Source organism: Macrotis lagotis, chromosome 1 (assembly GCF_037893015.1).
Source record: "Macrotis lagotis isolate mMagLag1 chromosome 1, bilby.v1.9.chrom.fasta, whole genome shotgun sequence".
Lineage (NCBI taxonomy): Eukaryota > Metazoa > Chordata > Mammalia > Peramelemorphia > Peramelidae > Macrotis > Macrotis lagotis.
In genome coordinates, this window is record NC_133658.1 from 853,924,321 (window position 1) to 853,941,261 (window position 16,941).

Below are 16,941 nucleotides of genomic sequence, written 5' to 3' on the forward strand. Positions count from 1 at the left end.
CGGCCCCGTCCCTCGGCCCCGCCCCCGGGGGCGCCAATGGCAGCTGAGCCCCGCCCCCGCCGCCTCTACCCAACCCGGCCCCGTCCCTCGGCCCCGCCCCCGGGGGCGCCAATGGCAGCCGAGCCCGCCCCCGCTGCCTCTACCCAACCCGGCCCCGTCCCTCGGCCCCGCCCCCGGGGGCGCCAATGGCAGCTGAGCCCGCCCCCGCAGGTGCAGTCCATCGAGCACAAGCTGGACCTGCTGCTGGGCTTGTACTCGCGCTGCCTGCGGGCCGGGGCGGCCTCCTCCGCCAGCCTGGGCGCGGCGCAGCTGCCGCCCTTGGACCCGGACGCCACGTCGGACTACCACAGCCCGGCGGACGCCGAGGACATCTCCGCGTCGGCGCAGACGCTCAGCCTCTCTCGCTCGGCCAGCGCCCACATGGACTGAGGGCGGCGGCGCCCCGGCGGGCCCGGCCCCGGCCCCGCCCGCCCTCCGCCATCCGATCTTACTTGAACAGGCCTGGCTCCGCGAGCCTCCCCGCCGGGCGCCCCCCAGAGGCCGGGGAGCCGGGCAGACGAGCCGCGTCAGCGTTGCCAAGGGGGCGCGGAGACCACGGGGCGGCCGGGCGGCGCACGGGCTCCCCGGACACCCCGAGCCCGGGCAGGGGTCGCGCGAACAGCTATGCAAGACTGGTTCTCCCTCGCCCCCCTGCGGAGGGCGCGCCCCGGGGAGGCCGGGCACCCGGAGCTGACACCGCCCTTCCCTGCCCCCGGGGCCCCGCAGGCCCCGCCTCGAAGCACAGTGACCCCACCCCCGGGTGGGCACCATATATGCAAATCACCTTAAATATGCAACTCTCCAGGCCCGAGGGGCCCCGGGGCCTTGCCCACTCCCAGGCCACGCCGGTGGCAGGCTCTGCCCAGCCTCACTGGGCTGCGCCCTGGCCACTGCGAGCCTGACCAGCACCTCTCCTTCCCCGCCGGAGCACAAGACTGGGTGGGGGCCCTACGGGCTGCGCCCCAGCCCTTCCCCTCCTTTCCAGGACCCCTTTCATGGGCAGTCAGCTCCCCAGTTATCAGGGGAAGGGCAGCCTCCTCCCCACACAGACACACACACACACACAGACACACACAGACACACACACACACACACACACACACACACACAAAGACCCCGACTCCCTTCCCACCCAGTTTTTTGCAGGAACCCTGTTCTTGGACAACTCAGAAACTGTGGGGCGTTTGCTGTTCCAGGGAAGAGACCTCATTGAACCCTGTGGGGGGGGGTCTGGGGAGGGTGCAGACTCTGAAGGGAATCTATGAGACCCCCACACCCTGACACCTGGTCCCTGTTTGGCAGGTTCAGAGGAGAGGAGCCATTTCCTTCCCAACCAGGATAGTTTTTTTGAAACTGCCTGCTAGTGTCCTCTGAATCCCTAGCCCCAGAGGAAAGAGGGCCAGCTTGACCCATGGACCCAGCAAGAGGCGGGCAGCGCAGAGGGAGAAGCTTCAAGACCCCACTCAGAGAACAGCCCCCAGCGCGCGCACACACACACACACACACACACACAATTTTCCCACTCTGAAAGCAAGAAAGTTACTCCTGGCCCCTCTCCACTGCTTAGGGTCCACCCCCAGCTCTCACCACCTCCCTGGCATGCTCTTTGACCCCAGAGCCTTCTAGGAAACATAATTTCACAGATTCCCCCAGTTACACTCACATTCTACAAAAGTGGGGGGAAGAAGGGAGACAGGGTTCCCCTACCTCCCCGAGGAAGGCAGTGCCTGGTGCCTGCCTTGAGCCAGGGAAGGACTTTGCATCTCACACCTGGGACCCTGCACGTACCCCCTCCTCGGCACGGGGTGCCTAGCTCCCCTCCCCTTGCCGCACTCCTTCCCCCTGCCCCCAGCATGCGTTCCGCATGTGTGGCTGACCTTTACACCAAGAGCCTGCCCACCTCTGACCCCTCCTCTGCACTAACCCCCAGAGATCCTCCCTTGACTCAGAGATGGAGCTGGGGCTGAGACCCTCTGATGAAAAGAGAGCCCAGATTAGTCCCCTTCCCCCCAACCCCACCGCGATCGAGGTTCCCCCACCAACCTGGTTCTCGGACATGCAAGTACCTCACTTTGTTAACTTCATTAACTTATTGGTTTCATTAAAGTTTTCAGTAGAAGGTGGTTGGCCTTGGTTCTGTAATTGGTTGAGGGAGGGAGGTACCAAGGATGGCGGTCCTGTGCTCAGGTTCCGGAGGGTAGCAGGGGTAGCACTGGGGGATATTTAACCTGAAAAATGAAGGCTGAAGTGAGGCTAATGGACATAGCCTCAAAGTTTCTTTGAGTCAGAAGAGACAGGGATCATCCAGCCCCTCCTTATTCTACAGATGAGGAAACTGAGGCCCAACAAATAGTCTTAACAAAGTTTATGTGGAGAGTGGAAAATCCAGGATGAGGAAAATGGATATGGAGACCAGTATTCAAACCTTCAAACCTGATTAATCTCAAATTGTTTCCTTTATATTTGGCATTTTCCTACATATTTCTTGTACTTAAATCTCCAAAGAACTGGTGTATAAAAGAGAGATTAGACTTTCATTTGACCCCAAAGGGCAAAACTAGACCTAACACTGGGGGAACCAAGGTGGAGCCACTAGATGCTGTGTGACCTTGAATAGAGTTGATCTCCCTCTCTGGTTCTCAGTTTTCTGAGGCTGAACCAGAAGATCTCTGAATTCCTTCCTAGATCTACTGCTCAGAAAAATTTGTCAAGTGACTGCTCATTACATTCAAATCACTGGGTGCTAGTGACACAAAAATGAATAAAGAAAACCATCCTTTTCCTTAAGAAGCTTGCAAGGAGCATCCCTCTCATCCCAAATAGGGACATATGCTTGCTATTCAGTCATTTTTTCCATCATGTCTGACTCTCCATGATCCCATTTGGGAATTTTTGGGCAAAGATACTGGAGGGGCTTGTCATTTCCTTCTTGAATTCATTTTGCAGATGGGTAAACTAAGGCAAGGACACAGAGTTAGTGAGTATCTGAGGCCAGATTTGAACTCAGAAAGATGAGTCTTCCTGACTGCAGTCTCAATACTCTATCCACTGTGACACCAAGGAGCATCCCCCTCATCCTAAGAGGGACCAGAGGAATGGCATGTGTATTCATTATAATATTTGTCCTTCATTCTCAAAGAAGACCATGACATCAGAGAGGTGATGTCATGACAAGCACCAGAATTGTATTTGAATGAGGGGGTGCTGTGCTAACTCACCAGCTTCACTTTCTCCTCCAAAGTCTACTGGATCTAGTGGCCAGAAATGAATCAAGACAACTGGAGATGGCCCTGCATGTGAGGCCATCAGGGTTAAGTGACTTGCCCAAGATCACACAGCGAAGTAAATGTCTGAGGCTGGATTTGAACTCAGTCCTCCAGACTCCAAGGCCAGTACTCCGAAGGCCTAACTGCCCCAACCTTATAGATATAAAGGAAGATGGCTACCTGCACACTACCTTCTGTTAAGGGCCTTGTAAATTGTCAAGAATTATAGAAAAGGGAGCCATTTGGGGGGAGTGGTTTTCCTTTGAGAATCTGCATGTGGGAAGGCTGAAGAGTCAGTAGTCAGGATCCAAAGTAGTAACTGTAAATAAAGTCCAAAGGGCATTTGTCAGAGGGGCTGAGATCAAGTGTAATATCTGTTCTTAATAGTTTAATATTGGATACGTCCTCTATCCAAGGATACGTTTTTTTTCTTGGTTTGGATGTTTTTTGTTTTGTGCACGCATTAGTAAAAATCCCAGAGACATATGATGGAAACAAAGGAGAGATACAGGCTAGATGCTCTAGGAAAATTTGAGGAGGGAGAAAACACATCCATCTTGGAGGAAGGATCTGGGAAGGCTTCATGGAGGAGATGGTACCTGAGGTGTGCCTTGAACAAAGAGAAAGGGGCTGAAAGATAGAGATGGTTAAGCCTAGAGTGGATTTCAGGAGCTTATTGGGGATATTTGTTCAAAACAGGCAGGAGATGGGAATGAGCCTGTAATATAGAGTGTGTGATGAGGAGTATTGGGAATCAAGACTGAGGAGATTGTGTTTTATGCCATAGCAAAGATGAGCCTTAGGAACTCTTCCAGATCTTTCATTTTGTGTTCTAAGAGCCCTCTCAGTTCTGACATTGTATTCTAAGGTTTCTTTTAACTCTCATAGTCCCAAAGTCTCCTACATCTCTGAAATTCTCTCTTCTAAGTCCCCTCTGAACCTTGACATTCTCTGTTCTACTCTCTCAGCTCTGGCATCCATCCTCTATTCAAATGTTCCTTCCAGCCTTAATCTAGGAGTCTAAGGAGACCCTAGGAAATACTGCCTTCCCTTCATCCTCATCTCTTTTGGACATAGCCTCTCTGTTACTCTGTCTCTCTCAATCATATCAGGAGATGATAAATGTTTAACAATCAGGTCTTCAGAAAAGCATACACGTTACATACTTTTAAGCTCGATATGTATCACTTTTGTATTTAATCCATCATTTAAAAAAAATTTCAATGCAATGGGGTTAAGTGACTTACCCAAGGCCACACAGCTAGGTAATTATTAAGAGTCTGAGGCAGGGGGAAGCTAGGTGGCGCAGTGGATAGAGCACCAGCCCTGGAGTCAGGAGTACCTGGGTTCAAATCCGGTCTCAGACACTTAATAATTACCTAGCTGTGTGGCCTTGGGCAAGACACTTAACCCTGTTTGCCTTGCAAAAAATTAAAAAATAAAATAAAATATAAGAGTCGCAGGAATTGAACTCAGGTCCTCCTGACTCCAGAACCGGTGCTGCACCTGCGCCACCTAGCTGTCACCTCTATCAGTTTTTTTAAGTGAACAAAATCCAGCTCTAGCTTATGTCACTTGCTGACACTAAATGCTCACTCTAAAAATGCTCACACTAAAGATCTAGTGAATGTATTTCATGCAGACACCAATGCTCTCATGACTCACATATAGCGTACAGTAGGTGCTCACAAAATAACTGTGGAGTGTGAATAAGCCTGAGGCTCCAAGTTCTAATCTGAGCACAGCTTGCAGTTTCATGCAGCCGCAATACTCATTCCTTAACCTGGCCTTGGCAGCCAGGGCAGCTGGGGCAGCCCATGGTGGGGCCTGAGCCTGAGATGATGCTTTGGTCTGGAGGATCTCCTACTGTACATTATCTTGATGTCACCATTCAGAATAGCAGTATGCCTTGTCAGAGGAACCCTGGGAAGGGACAAGAGAGGAGGAGGGGTAAGGGGAGAAAAGAGAAGGGGAGAGGAAGAGAAGAAGAGACAAGGGTCAATGCGTGGAGAAGGGAGGCAGGAGGTGAGAGGAAGAAGAGGAGAGAGGAAAGGAAGAGGGGAGAAGAAGAGAAGAAAGGAGAGGATGAGAGAGGATGGGGAGGATAGGAGAGGATGGAAGAGAAGGGGAGAGAGAAAAAGGGAGGAGGGGATGGGAAGAAGAGCAGAGAGGAGAAGGGAGGAGATGTGAGGAGACATGATTGCTATCTCCTAGTATTTCAAGAGTTATCATATGTATTGTGATTTTAAATGAGGTTTGGATTCGTTCCTGCAAATGACACTCTCACTGACACTCGTAAAAAATGAAAGTATTTTAATTACACAACACAAGGAGTAGATTGATTGCAATAACATCCAATACAGCAACTAATACATTAAAGACAATGGGTTAGTAATACTATAATCAAAGTAGAAGAAAAAGATAAAGATAACATCACCAATTCGGGGGGGAGCACCAACTCTGAACAGTCCGTGGCTGGGGGGATCCCAAGTTCTTGTCCAGCCTTTCTGTTAAATCCTGGTTTGGGAAAGAAAGGAAGAAAGAAGGAAAGAGAGAGAGAGAGAGAGAGAGAGAGAGAGAGAGAGAGAGAGAGAGAGAGAGAGACCCAGGCAGAATCAACTCTCCATGGGTGAGATTCCCGCCAATGCTTGGAGCCTCAGAATATTTATCAGTGGAGAACAGAGAAGGCTAGATGCTAATTTAGTTGGGAGGGAGTTCCTTTAACAGTAATATGGGAGCAGTTTGAAGACTTCAAGGAAATGCCATAGGGGGCAGGAAGATTTTACTTTGAATAAGGTCAATAATATGAGAATAGCCAGTTCTCCCCAGTACTACCTGTGTATTCCAAGGAGTGGCTGGCTCCTGGAGTCTTTGGAATGCGGCCAAATCACCTATGGAATGTCCGGGGGGGGGGGGCGGGGGGAGGTAGATTTGTGAGGAAGGAACATCCTCATACAGGCTCGAGAGAACTTACTTATAAGAAAACTTCATTTTCTTATTCATCATATAAGAGGACTTAAGCCTAAATACTCCCCTCTATCCCCTAGGTTACTATTATAGAATATTTTCCTCTTGCACCTATAGGGCTGAGGCAGTGGTAACAGGTGTCTTGGAGTGGGCTGAGTTGATATCATGAAATTTCCCTTGACAGAATAGAAGCAAGTGAGTGGGGACTGCAAAGGGGCAGATTTATGGTCAATGTTAGGATCCCAGCCCCCCAAAATTAGACCAGTCCCAAAGTGTTACGTGCTATCCCAAATGGTGATGGACTCGGCCTCATTAGAGGTCTTTGGGCAGAGACTGAAAGACCACTTTAGAGCTTCCTGGGCAGGTATGAGGTGGACAAGATGGCTCTGAGGTCTTTTTTAACGCACACATTCTGTGATTTGGTCAGAGATGAGATTTGAACCTGGGTCTTCTTTACTCCACCTAGCCCTTTATCCATGACCCTCACTCACTGTCCCTGGAAATACGTTTGATACTCCTATAATAAGAGCCTCCATTTCTGCGAGGCAGTTTAGTAGATGGAGGGTCAGCTTGGAGGCCAGAGGATCTCAGGAGGGAAGTCCTGCTTCTAACCCATAATGTCTCTGTGACAATCCCTCAGTGTTCCAGGCAACTTTATATCTGTCTGTTAGAAAAAAGTTGCTCATTTGCATCAGTAATGGAAGTTTCCACACACCAGTGAAATCATGGTCTGGAGCAACCCTCTTCCTCCTCCCCCAATCACCCTCCCATGACCCTATGACTATGCTGAAAAGGAATTTTTCTCATATTTTATAGCAATTCCTTTTGTGTTGACAAAGAATTGGAAATTGAGTGAATGCCCATCATTTGGGGAAAGACTGAACAAGTTATAGTATATAAATGTTATGGAATACTATTGTGCTGTTAGATTAAAATGAAGGAGATGGTTTCTAAGAAACCTAGGAAGAGGGCAATGGATATTGCACCAGCCCTGGAGTCAGGAGGAACTGAGTTCAAATCAGGCCTCAGACACTTAATAATTACCTAGCTGTGTGGCCTTGGGCAAGTCACTTAATCCCATTGCCTTAAAATAAAATAAAAATAAATAAAAAAAAGAAACTTAGGAAGACTTGTGTGAACTGATACAAAGTGGAATGTATAGAAACAGAATAATTTATACAATTACAACAACATTATGAAAAAAATCAACTCTGAAAGACATAGTAACTGATTAAACATGACTAACCATAATTTCATTGGAGTCATGATTAAACATGCTAGCCATATCCAGGTCAAGTGGGTAAACTCAGAGAAGAGATGGAAGCATGATTAATCTTTTTCTTTACAACCTTTATTTCTCGCTTTACCACCACCACTACTACTACTACTACTACTACTTCTTCTTCTTCTCCTTCTCTTCCTCCTCCTTCTTCTTCTCTTCCTCCTCCTCCTCATTAATTAGTCTTCATTGTCTGTCTCTGACTCTTTCTCTCTCTCTATCTCTCTCTCAATCTCAGTCTCTATCTCTCTCTCTTCTCTCTGGAATTTGTTTTGCAGGACCATATAGATTTGTAATGGGTTTTGGATTTGTTTCCATTTCAATGAATGGAAGAAGGGGAAGCAGGAGGGAAAAAAAATTTGGAACTAAAAATAAAATAAAACTGAAATTAAAAAGAAATCCCTTTACAATATGACTTCAACAGACCTTTCCAGTCTTTTTATATACTATTCCCTTCATATACTCTATGGACCAGTGAAGTGCCCTTCTTGCTGTTTCTGGCACATAACCTCCCATCTCCCATCCTTGGGACTTTGCCTAGGCTGTCCCTTGTACCTGGAAGACTTTCCCTTCTTACTTCCACTTCAAAGAAATTACTTTTTTTTTCAAAGCTCAAATTCCATCTCCTTCAGAAGGCCTCAACTTTGATTTATTTTTGTGCCTGATGTCCCATTCTTATCCAACGCTGGAGGGCAGCAGAGACCAGTTCTTGAAATCACAGCCTCGGTCAGGTCCATGGTCATCTGGGGGCGCTGTGTCTCAGCACATCCTAGTGGAGGGGAGGGATTAGGGCATAGAAAGCCTTCCAGGAGGGTGACCTAGCATCTCATACTCAGTGTCCAGCTCCAGTTGAGGCTGGATGGCTGCTCTCCTTCCCCGTCCCCTTCTCTTGCTGCATTTAGCCTCCCTCTATGATTGCTAGGCAGGAAGGCAGGCAGGCGTCTGGCAGCTTTGGCCATCTTCTGTTGGAAGGAGGGGAGTCACAGAGGATGGTCATGTGGAGCCCAGGTGACCCCTGGTCAGGGGCAGGGAGAGAGGTCAGGGAATAGAGGACAGCATGGTATAGCTTGGTTTGCTATCTCTCCTAAGCAATGGGACCCCACTTGGCCTTGGTGAACTCATCAACCAGGATAGGGCTCACAGAATTATAGGATTTAGCACTGGAATGAATTTAAGAGACACTTCAAGAAGTTCTTATCATTTTTTTGTAATACAGATCCCTTTGTAGCTAAGTAAAGCCTATGGACCCCTTCCCCAAATCCAGTTTTTAAATGGACCTCCTTCCCAAATCATGTTTTTAATTGTTTAAAGGCTGTTTTTGCAAGGCAATGGGGTTAAGTGACCTGTCCATGCTAACACAGCTAGGTAATTATTAAGTGTCTGAGGTCAGAGTCAGTGCTCTTGCAAATCATGTTTTTAAATGGACCCTTTCCCCAAATCACATGTTTCAATTCGATAAGTAAAATACATAGGCTTAAAAAGGAAACCAATTAAATTGAAGTGATGAAAATATTTTAAAACCCAAATTCACATATGTCAGAGTAGGAGTCCCTAATCTAGTCCAATCCTTTATTTTATGATATGGAAACCAAGGCCCAGAGATAGGGATTGACTTGTCCAAGATCACACAGCCCATCAATGGCAGAATCAGGATTCAAAATCCAGGTCTTCTGATTCTTGTCCCAGCATTTTTTCTTGAGCCAAAACCTCCTTCCCATCCTGGGAGGATGAGGGGAGCAGAGGCACGGCCGCAGACTTCTGAAGCCAAGGCAGATGAATTGGGGTGGGGGGTGGAAAGGGACCATGAGGCTCAAACCATGCTGGCAGAGAGAAATGGAGCCCCAGGACTGTTGCCTGGAGACCTCCCTGCCCTCCCCCTATCCTTACCCTCCCCCAGGAGGGAGTCCCACTTAGTCCAACTCTTGTCTCCCACCCAGGGTCTGGGCACAAAAGGGTCTTTGTGTCTCTAAGGGTCCCCTCTCGGTTTCTGAAGAGAATGGTCCATTCTGATGTCCCTTAGCAGCTGTGCCCTGGGTGAAGGGAGAGGATGGAGATTTCCTGGCTGAGCCCGTGTACAGAGTATAGTAAGGCCACTGGCAGTACCCTGTGATGGAGAGTCAGGAGAGCTCAGTTCTAGGCCCGGCTTAGTCATTGACTTTCTGGGTGACCTTGGGTGAGCCATTTCCCTTTCTCCAGCCCTCGCTTTCACCCTCTGTAAGTTACTCCCTGTTCCAACCTGCCACTCTGGAATGAGAGAATGAGCAAGAAGAAACTTTGAGGACAATGCTTTGCATGGTGGAAGATGGTGTCATGAGAAGGATGGCCCTAATAACAGCAACTCCCAAGTCAAGTCAAGTCACGTCTCCAAGCATTAACACAGATGCCTACAGCATATTACAATTTACAAAGCACTTCCCCAACAGGAGTTGTAATGGAGGAGAGGCCAATTTACAGTCAAGGACTTGGTGGCCCAGAGTAGGAACCAACTTGCTTACATAATACATTGGTGGCAGAATCAGAACTTGGGAAGAGCAATGCCGAGTTCAAATCTCAACTTGAGAGGCGGCTAGGTGGCATAGTGGATAAAGCACCGGCCCTGGAGTCAGGAGTACCTGGGTTCAAATCCGGTCTCAGACACTTAATAATTACCTAGCTGTGTGGCCTTGGGCAAGCCACTTAACCCCATTGCCTTGCAAAAACCCAAAACAAAACAAATCTCAACTTGATGACCTATGGTGCTGGTCTGGATCAGTGGATCTACTCCAATAGAAACAAGGGCTTCTAAACCACACATAACAATCCCTGCCCAATACTTATTGGCTTAGAAAACCACATATTATTTTTGCTCTATTGTACCTTTATGTACTTTGTTAAATATTTATACAGGTAAATAGAACAATAAATAGAACCTTGATCCTAGAGTTAAGAAGATGATCTGAATTCAAATCTGAACTCAGACACTTGCTAGCTGTGTGACCCTGCCCAAGTCACTTAAGCTCTGTTTGCCTCAGTTTCCTCATCTGTTGTAAAGATCAAATGAGATAATGATTATAAAGTGTTCAGTCCTCTCCATAGTACCATACAGTTTCCGTCACTGATGATCTATCCTTGTTATCTCCATTTCCTTACTTGCCTCAAATCCGTATTCAACCTGGTTTCTGTCTCTGCTCTTGAAAGTCATCATCAGCCTCCTGATCAATTGCCAGATGCAGTAGCCTTTGCTCAGGAATTCCCCCAACTAACTCCTCTTTCTTCATCTGTTGACTTCAGAGACCCCAGGCTCTCTATGGTTCTTCAGATTATTCCTGCTACTCCTCAATCTTCTCATTCTCTCCTCTTGCTCTTTTTTTCTTTTTTCTTTTTGGCAAGGCAATGGGGTTAAGTGACTTACCAAAGGCCACACAGCTAGGTCATTATTAAGTGTCTGAGGTCATATTTGAACTTAGGTGCTCCTGACTCCAAGGCCAGTGCTCTATATCCACTGCACCACCTAGCCACCCCTTTCCTCTTGCTCTTAACCCTCAGTTCACTCAGGAGCTTCTCCTACTACATCTATCCCAACAATTTCCAAATCTTCAGCTCTAATGACTCTACTGAACTCCAAATGTCCATCTGACTAGAGGGCATCTCTACCCAGATGACCCACGAGAACTCCAAACTCTACATGTCCAAAACTGAGGCTGTTATCTTTATCCCTAAATCTGCCCCTCCTTTTAATGTCACCACTTCCTATGCCTCCCAAGTTTCCTCTCCCTCATATCTCCTATTCAATCAATTATCAGTTTACTCCAGATCATAGATTTATAGCTGAAAACAGGAGGCTGTTGAACTAGCTTGCAAGAGCTGTTTGTCAAATTTTCAGTATGAGTTACTTATACCAGGGATAGCTAGGTGGCACAATGGATGGAGGACCAGACTTGAAGTCCAAATCCTGCCTCAGACACTTACTAGCTATATGAGTCTGGGCAAGTTATTTAACCTAGCTTGCCTGGGGTTTCCTCATCTATAAAATGAATTGGAGAAGGAAAAGGCAATCCACATCAGTATCTTTACCAAGAAAATCCCCCAAAGAGTCAAGCACAACTGAAACCACTGAAAAATAATAAATCCTTGACTTGTGTTGGTTGTCCAGACTTAAGAAAACGACGGGAAAACTGATAATATACAGCTTAAACTTAAAAGCATATTGTGTGTACACTTTTGCCCTAGAGAGCTATTTACTAAATATCTACCAGATCTCCTCTAGCTGGAAGAGACTTTAGAGAGTGCTAGTTCATCCCCTCATTTTACAGATAAGAAAATTGAGGCCCAGGTTGAGTGACTTGACTAAAGTCCCAGAGCAAGTAATTATTTAAGGTATGGTTTGAACTCAGATCTCTCTCGACTCCCAGAACAGAGCTCTATAGCTCACTGCCTCATTTCTCACCTCTGTTGTCTCTAGTCCCATATCCTGTATCTAGCCCCATACCCTAGTTCAGACCTTCAGTACCAATAGCCTAAAGAATTGCAATTGGTCTTCCTATCTCTACTTACTTCCTTCTTTAAGTTGTCAATATAGTCTTTCTCAGATATCTATCTATCTATCTATCTATCTATCTATCATCTATCTATCTATCTATCATCTATCTATCTATCTATGTGTGTCCTTGTTATTTTTCAGTTGTTTTAGTCACATCTGAATCTTTGTGATTCATTTGGAGTTTTCTCTGCAGAGACACTAGTGTGGTTTGCTGTTTCCTTCTACAGCTTATTTTATAGCTGAGAAAACTAAGGCAAACAGGATGAAGTGACTTCTTCAGGGTCACACAGTTAGTAAATGTCTGAGACTGACTCCAGGTCTGGTGCTTATCCACTGAGCTACCTAGCTGCTTCATTTGTGGCCCTCCTCTCTCTACTCCAAATCTTAAGTAGTGATCTACGACCGACCCAAAAAGCTCAAAATTCCCAAGACTTTTCCAATCTGATGCCATCTTCCCTTTCTGATCTAATTTAATATCACTTCCTTCCAAGAACACTCTATGTAGTCCTGTCCCCCATGCATACCCTGGCTTCCCTTTCCCATCTCAGGGCTTATGCTTACACTGCATATGTCAGGCATGTCCTCCTTCCCTTTCTTTATTTCTCCTATTATTTTTTAAAACTCAGTTCAAATGGAAGCTCCTTTGTGTTTCATGAAATTATCCCTGATTCCCTAGGTTCTGCTCAGATCATGTAATATTGCAAGTATTTCTGGAGAGTTGTCTTAACTGCATTAGACTGGGAGCCCCAGGAATCTCTATCTTCCTTACCACCTGCTGCAGAAGTTGCTTAGCATAAATGAGTTGTATTATACTGTAACCAATCCAACCATCTAACTTGACAGATGAGGAAACCGAGACCCAAATGGGGAAGTGAATTTGCCCAAGGTTCCCCAAAAGACAGTGAGTGTTTGAGTAAGGGCAAAGATCCAGGTCTCTCCTCTCTTGGTGTTCTTTCCTGATGGCTCAGATTGATCCCTGGGGTACTCCAACCTTGGTTTTCTTCTGTGCTTTTTACAGAGAGAGTCTGGGGTCAAGGGCTGTTAGGGGTGGGGCAGGAAGGTTAATCATACCCCTGCCCAGGATACAAAGGCAGGAAGCAAAGGGGCAGTGCCATTTTCTTCATCATCTTCAAAGGACCTCAGATATTCGCATTGTACTCTCTGCTTTCCATCTCCATCTTCCCCAGTGCCTCCTCAGCCTGAGTAACTGGTGGGGATAAGAGTGGGGTGCTGAAAGAATGCCATCTGAGCAGGTCCTGTTGAGTATCCCCTCCCCTATTACTCAGTTCCTGGGTATGGGGGCACCATAGGGATGGAGATCAGAATATGAGTCACTCTGAGTCCTCTAGCAGGGAAGGGGTCACATGGAAGAAGGAAATGTGTGTGTTTAAGGGGAGGGGTCTTCCGGTCTTCCTGTCCCTGAGTAATACGTGAGTCACCACACATTCCAATGGGGCCAGTTTGTTTGTCAGCAGAGACCCTGATCTTCTGCCCCTGCCCCTAATGAAGACTCAGCCAGACAAACAGACAGATGGACGGACAGACAGGTAGGCAGGCAGGCAAGCATCTATCAGTTACCTGTGATGGGAGAAGGAGCCTAGGAAGAATGTGGGGAGATTGACTCCTGAAGGTTAGAAATGTATGAGTGCAAACAAGTCTGGCAATGTTGGAACTACTTTTATTGTTCAAACATTTTTCAGTCATGTCTAATTCTAAATGAACCCATTTGGGTTATTCTTGGCAAAGGTACCACGATTGTCTCATATCTAGAGCCATATCTCCGGTCGTCCTGATTCATATCTGGATCTAGATGGTTCTGGAGGAGAAAGTGAGGCTGGTGACTTAGCACAGCCCCTCCTTACTCAAATCCAATGCTTATCTAGCATCACCTCCCTGATGTCATAGTCTTCTTCATGAATGAAGCACAAACATCACCGGAGTGATTTGCAATTTCATTTCATTTTACAGGTGAGAAATCTGAGGCAAACAAAGAGAAATGACTTACCTAGGGTCACTCAACTAATAAGTATCTAAGGTCATATTTGAACTCAGGTCTTCCTGTCACCTTGGCACCACCTAGCATTGAAACATTTATCTGTAAAACAAGTTGTATGTAACAGACTCCTGTATGTGTAACATAGGATCTTAATTCTCTGACCAGCCTTGAATAAGAAATATTTGCATTTGTTGGTGATTTTCTAATTCATTATTTAAAATATTTTTTAAAGTGTGCTCTGGGTTTGAAGATGAATACTCTTGTAAACTTGCTGTGATCCTATGGTATCTCTTTCAAGGGCAGAATGGTGTAGTGGGAAGAACCTTGGCAGAAGATCTGAATTCAAAGTCTGACATTGTCACTTGTTAAACCTTATTCAATCTTGGTATCATAGAATATCAGGGCTAGAAAGGGACCTCTGAGATCATTGGATCCAAGGCCATCATTGGACAGAGAGACAACTTGTGTTCAGGGAGGGGAGAGGCTTTGCCTGGGGTCAGCAAACCAGTCGGTGGAAGACCCTGATCTTCCCACCCCAAGTTGGAGCAGGTTTCCCCTTTCCTCTATTCCCTCAGAGGACCCGTGACTCACGATTCCCAGCCCTGGGGGGTAAAATCTCAAACCAGACAGTCGCCCCATTGTCAGAGTCTCAAGTGAGGGTCAAGAGGCCCATGCGCGCTGCTGAGGAGGGAGATCTCAGACTACAAAGAATGTCAGAACCTTGGACCATGGGAAGTCAGAGCTGCCAAACACAGGGATAGCTAAAATAAGACTATATTCTTAAGGTATACAGAGATTTTCATAGACGTTGAATCTCCCAGAAACTGTGAGAGTTAGCGGTTATTATTAAATCCATTTTGCAGATGATGAAACTGGAGCGGTGACGGTTGCTATGTATGAAATTTTGCACCAAGGACACAAAGAAAGGTGAAAACATCATTCTTTACCTCAAAGAGCTTACATTCTCTTGGTGAAGACAATATGCAAATGAAAGTGAACAGTTAGTTGACTCAGTAGATAGAGCACTGGTCCTGAAGTCAGCAGGACCTGAGTTCAAATCCAAATTTAGAAACTTACTAGTTATGTGACCTTGGGCAAGTCACTTCACCTCAATTGCCTCCAAAGCAAATAAACAAACAAACAAAAAAGAAAGTGAATGGGAAAAGTATATACTGAATAGACTGGTGAGTTTGTACCTTCTATCCTCCTGATCAGCTCTAAGGGACATGGGAATATGGAACATGAGGACTGGAACCTTGCTGCCTTGCTGCCAACCTTCTGCCTGGCTTACTGCCCGCCCTCTCTGGGACACAGGGCTTGGAGCAGGCAGGGGCGGGGGGTATAGAGCACCCATTGTCTCCTGTCCCCACCATGCACCCGGACACAGGAAGAGTTTGAATTGCAAGCAGGAAGAGGAAGGAGAAAGCTGGCACGTGGAGGCCAGGTGTGAGGACCCTGTAACCTCAGGCAAGGAGCCAAGGCTTCCTGAGGACCCAGGAGTCCTCCGCTCTGCCAGTTCCGTGACAAAAGGTGAGGGGTGGTGGGGGGGAAGAATACCAGCGAGATCTAGAAAATGGCATAGAACTGGTGGGCGGGCATGGCCCAGGCATAATGCCAATGCCCCAGGCACTTCAGGTGCCCACCCTCAGTCTCTCCCTATAGAAACTCAGCCAGTAAATAGCTGTCTGTCTCAGCTTGGCCTCTCAAGGAGAGCTGCCTAGAGAAAAGCCTCCCCCCACTCGCCTGTGGAAGCCCAGAGGGGAAAGGGCAGCCAGTTCACCCAATTCGGAGAACACAACAGTTTACCTGGGAGCGCACAGGCCTTGGGCCTAGCCTGGGTTCCAGGAGTTACCTTCTAGCCCCCACTTGCAGGTACTCAAGGTGCATCCTGGCTCCTCCGCCGACGGCCTTCTCCTCTCTCTGGGTCCCAGCTCTGGGACAGAATCCTCCCCTGGAAGGTGTCCTCCGGGATCCCAAGTCTGAGCACTAGCCTCCCCCCGACTCCCCCTTCAGATTCCAAACATTCCCAGGAGCTGAGGCGGCTTCTGTCTCTCTCAGAGCGCCTTGGCTCCACCCCTCCCCCAGTCCAGCCCGGCTTGAGCCCATGATCTGACCTCGGAGAATGGGGGTCCTCATCCCGTCCTGTGACTTAGTACCCATGAGCGAGTGATTCCCCCTCTCTGGGCCTCAGCTTTTCCATCTGTAAGCTGGGAGGTTCAGACAAATGACCTCAAGGGTCTGTTCCAGCTTTCATGATGGAAGCCAATGCGGGCTGTGGGAAAGTCATAGACAGAGACAGAAAAAGTCACAAAGTTACGTCCACGACTGATCTCCTTCCCTAGATGCAGAAGGTGGAAGGAGGCATTAGAGGCCAAACAATGAGGGGCTTGGGCCAGATGACCTTTTCAGCTGGAAAGGTAGGAAAGCCCGTGATTCCTGGTCGACAGGTAGAGGTATCCTTGGGTGCTTCTTCTCCCCCATCCCCCACCCCCATCCAATATGCTTCTGTTGTCCCAGAATGGTGCTGAGAAGCAGCCCCCACCCCTGAACCCTGAACCCCCACTCCCTTCTCTGGGTCATGACTTGGGGGAAGCCCAGATGAAAAGTCCCACCTGGTGTCTAACCCAAACCCTCCTGCTGCGGCTCAGGTTCCTCTGCTTATGGGTATGGGGGGGCATGGAGAACGACAGCCATCTGCCCATCTGGGAGCTGAAATTGGGAGAACGAAGTGACCATTCCCCTGGCTCCCTTGTTTCTGCCTCTCCACCATCTCCCCATCTTCTCAGGCCCTTTTCTCGCCTGGCTGGGCTGGGAAAGAGTCAATCCAGGTAGAAACTCACCTCTCAGCCTTTCCCCTGGCCGAGTCCCTCCCTTT

General features: G+C 47.7%; 1 protein-coding gene across 1 annotated transcript in view; it reads left to right on the forward strand.

Moving 5' to 3' along the window:
• Positions 1 to 2,158, forward strand: part of KCNQ4 (potassium voltage-gated channel subfamily Q member 4) — a 72,920-nt gene extending 70,762 nt beyond the window's left edge. The window contains exon 14 of the mRNA XM_074217656.1: positions 211 to 2,158. Within this exon, the coding sequence (XP_074073757.1) occupies positions 211 to 429 (219 nt within the window). The 3' untranslated portion in view covers positions 430 to 2,158. The remainder of the gene's footprint in view (positions 1 to 210) is intronic.
• Positions 2,159 to 16,941: the final 14,783 nt, after the last annotated feature.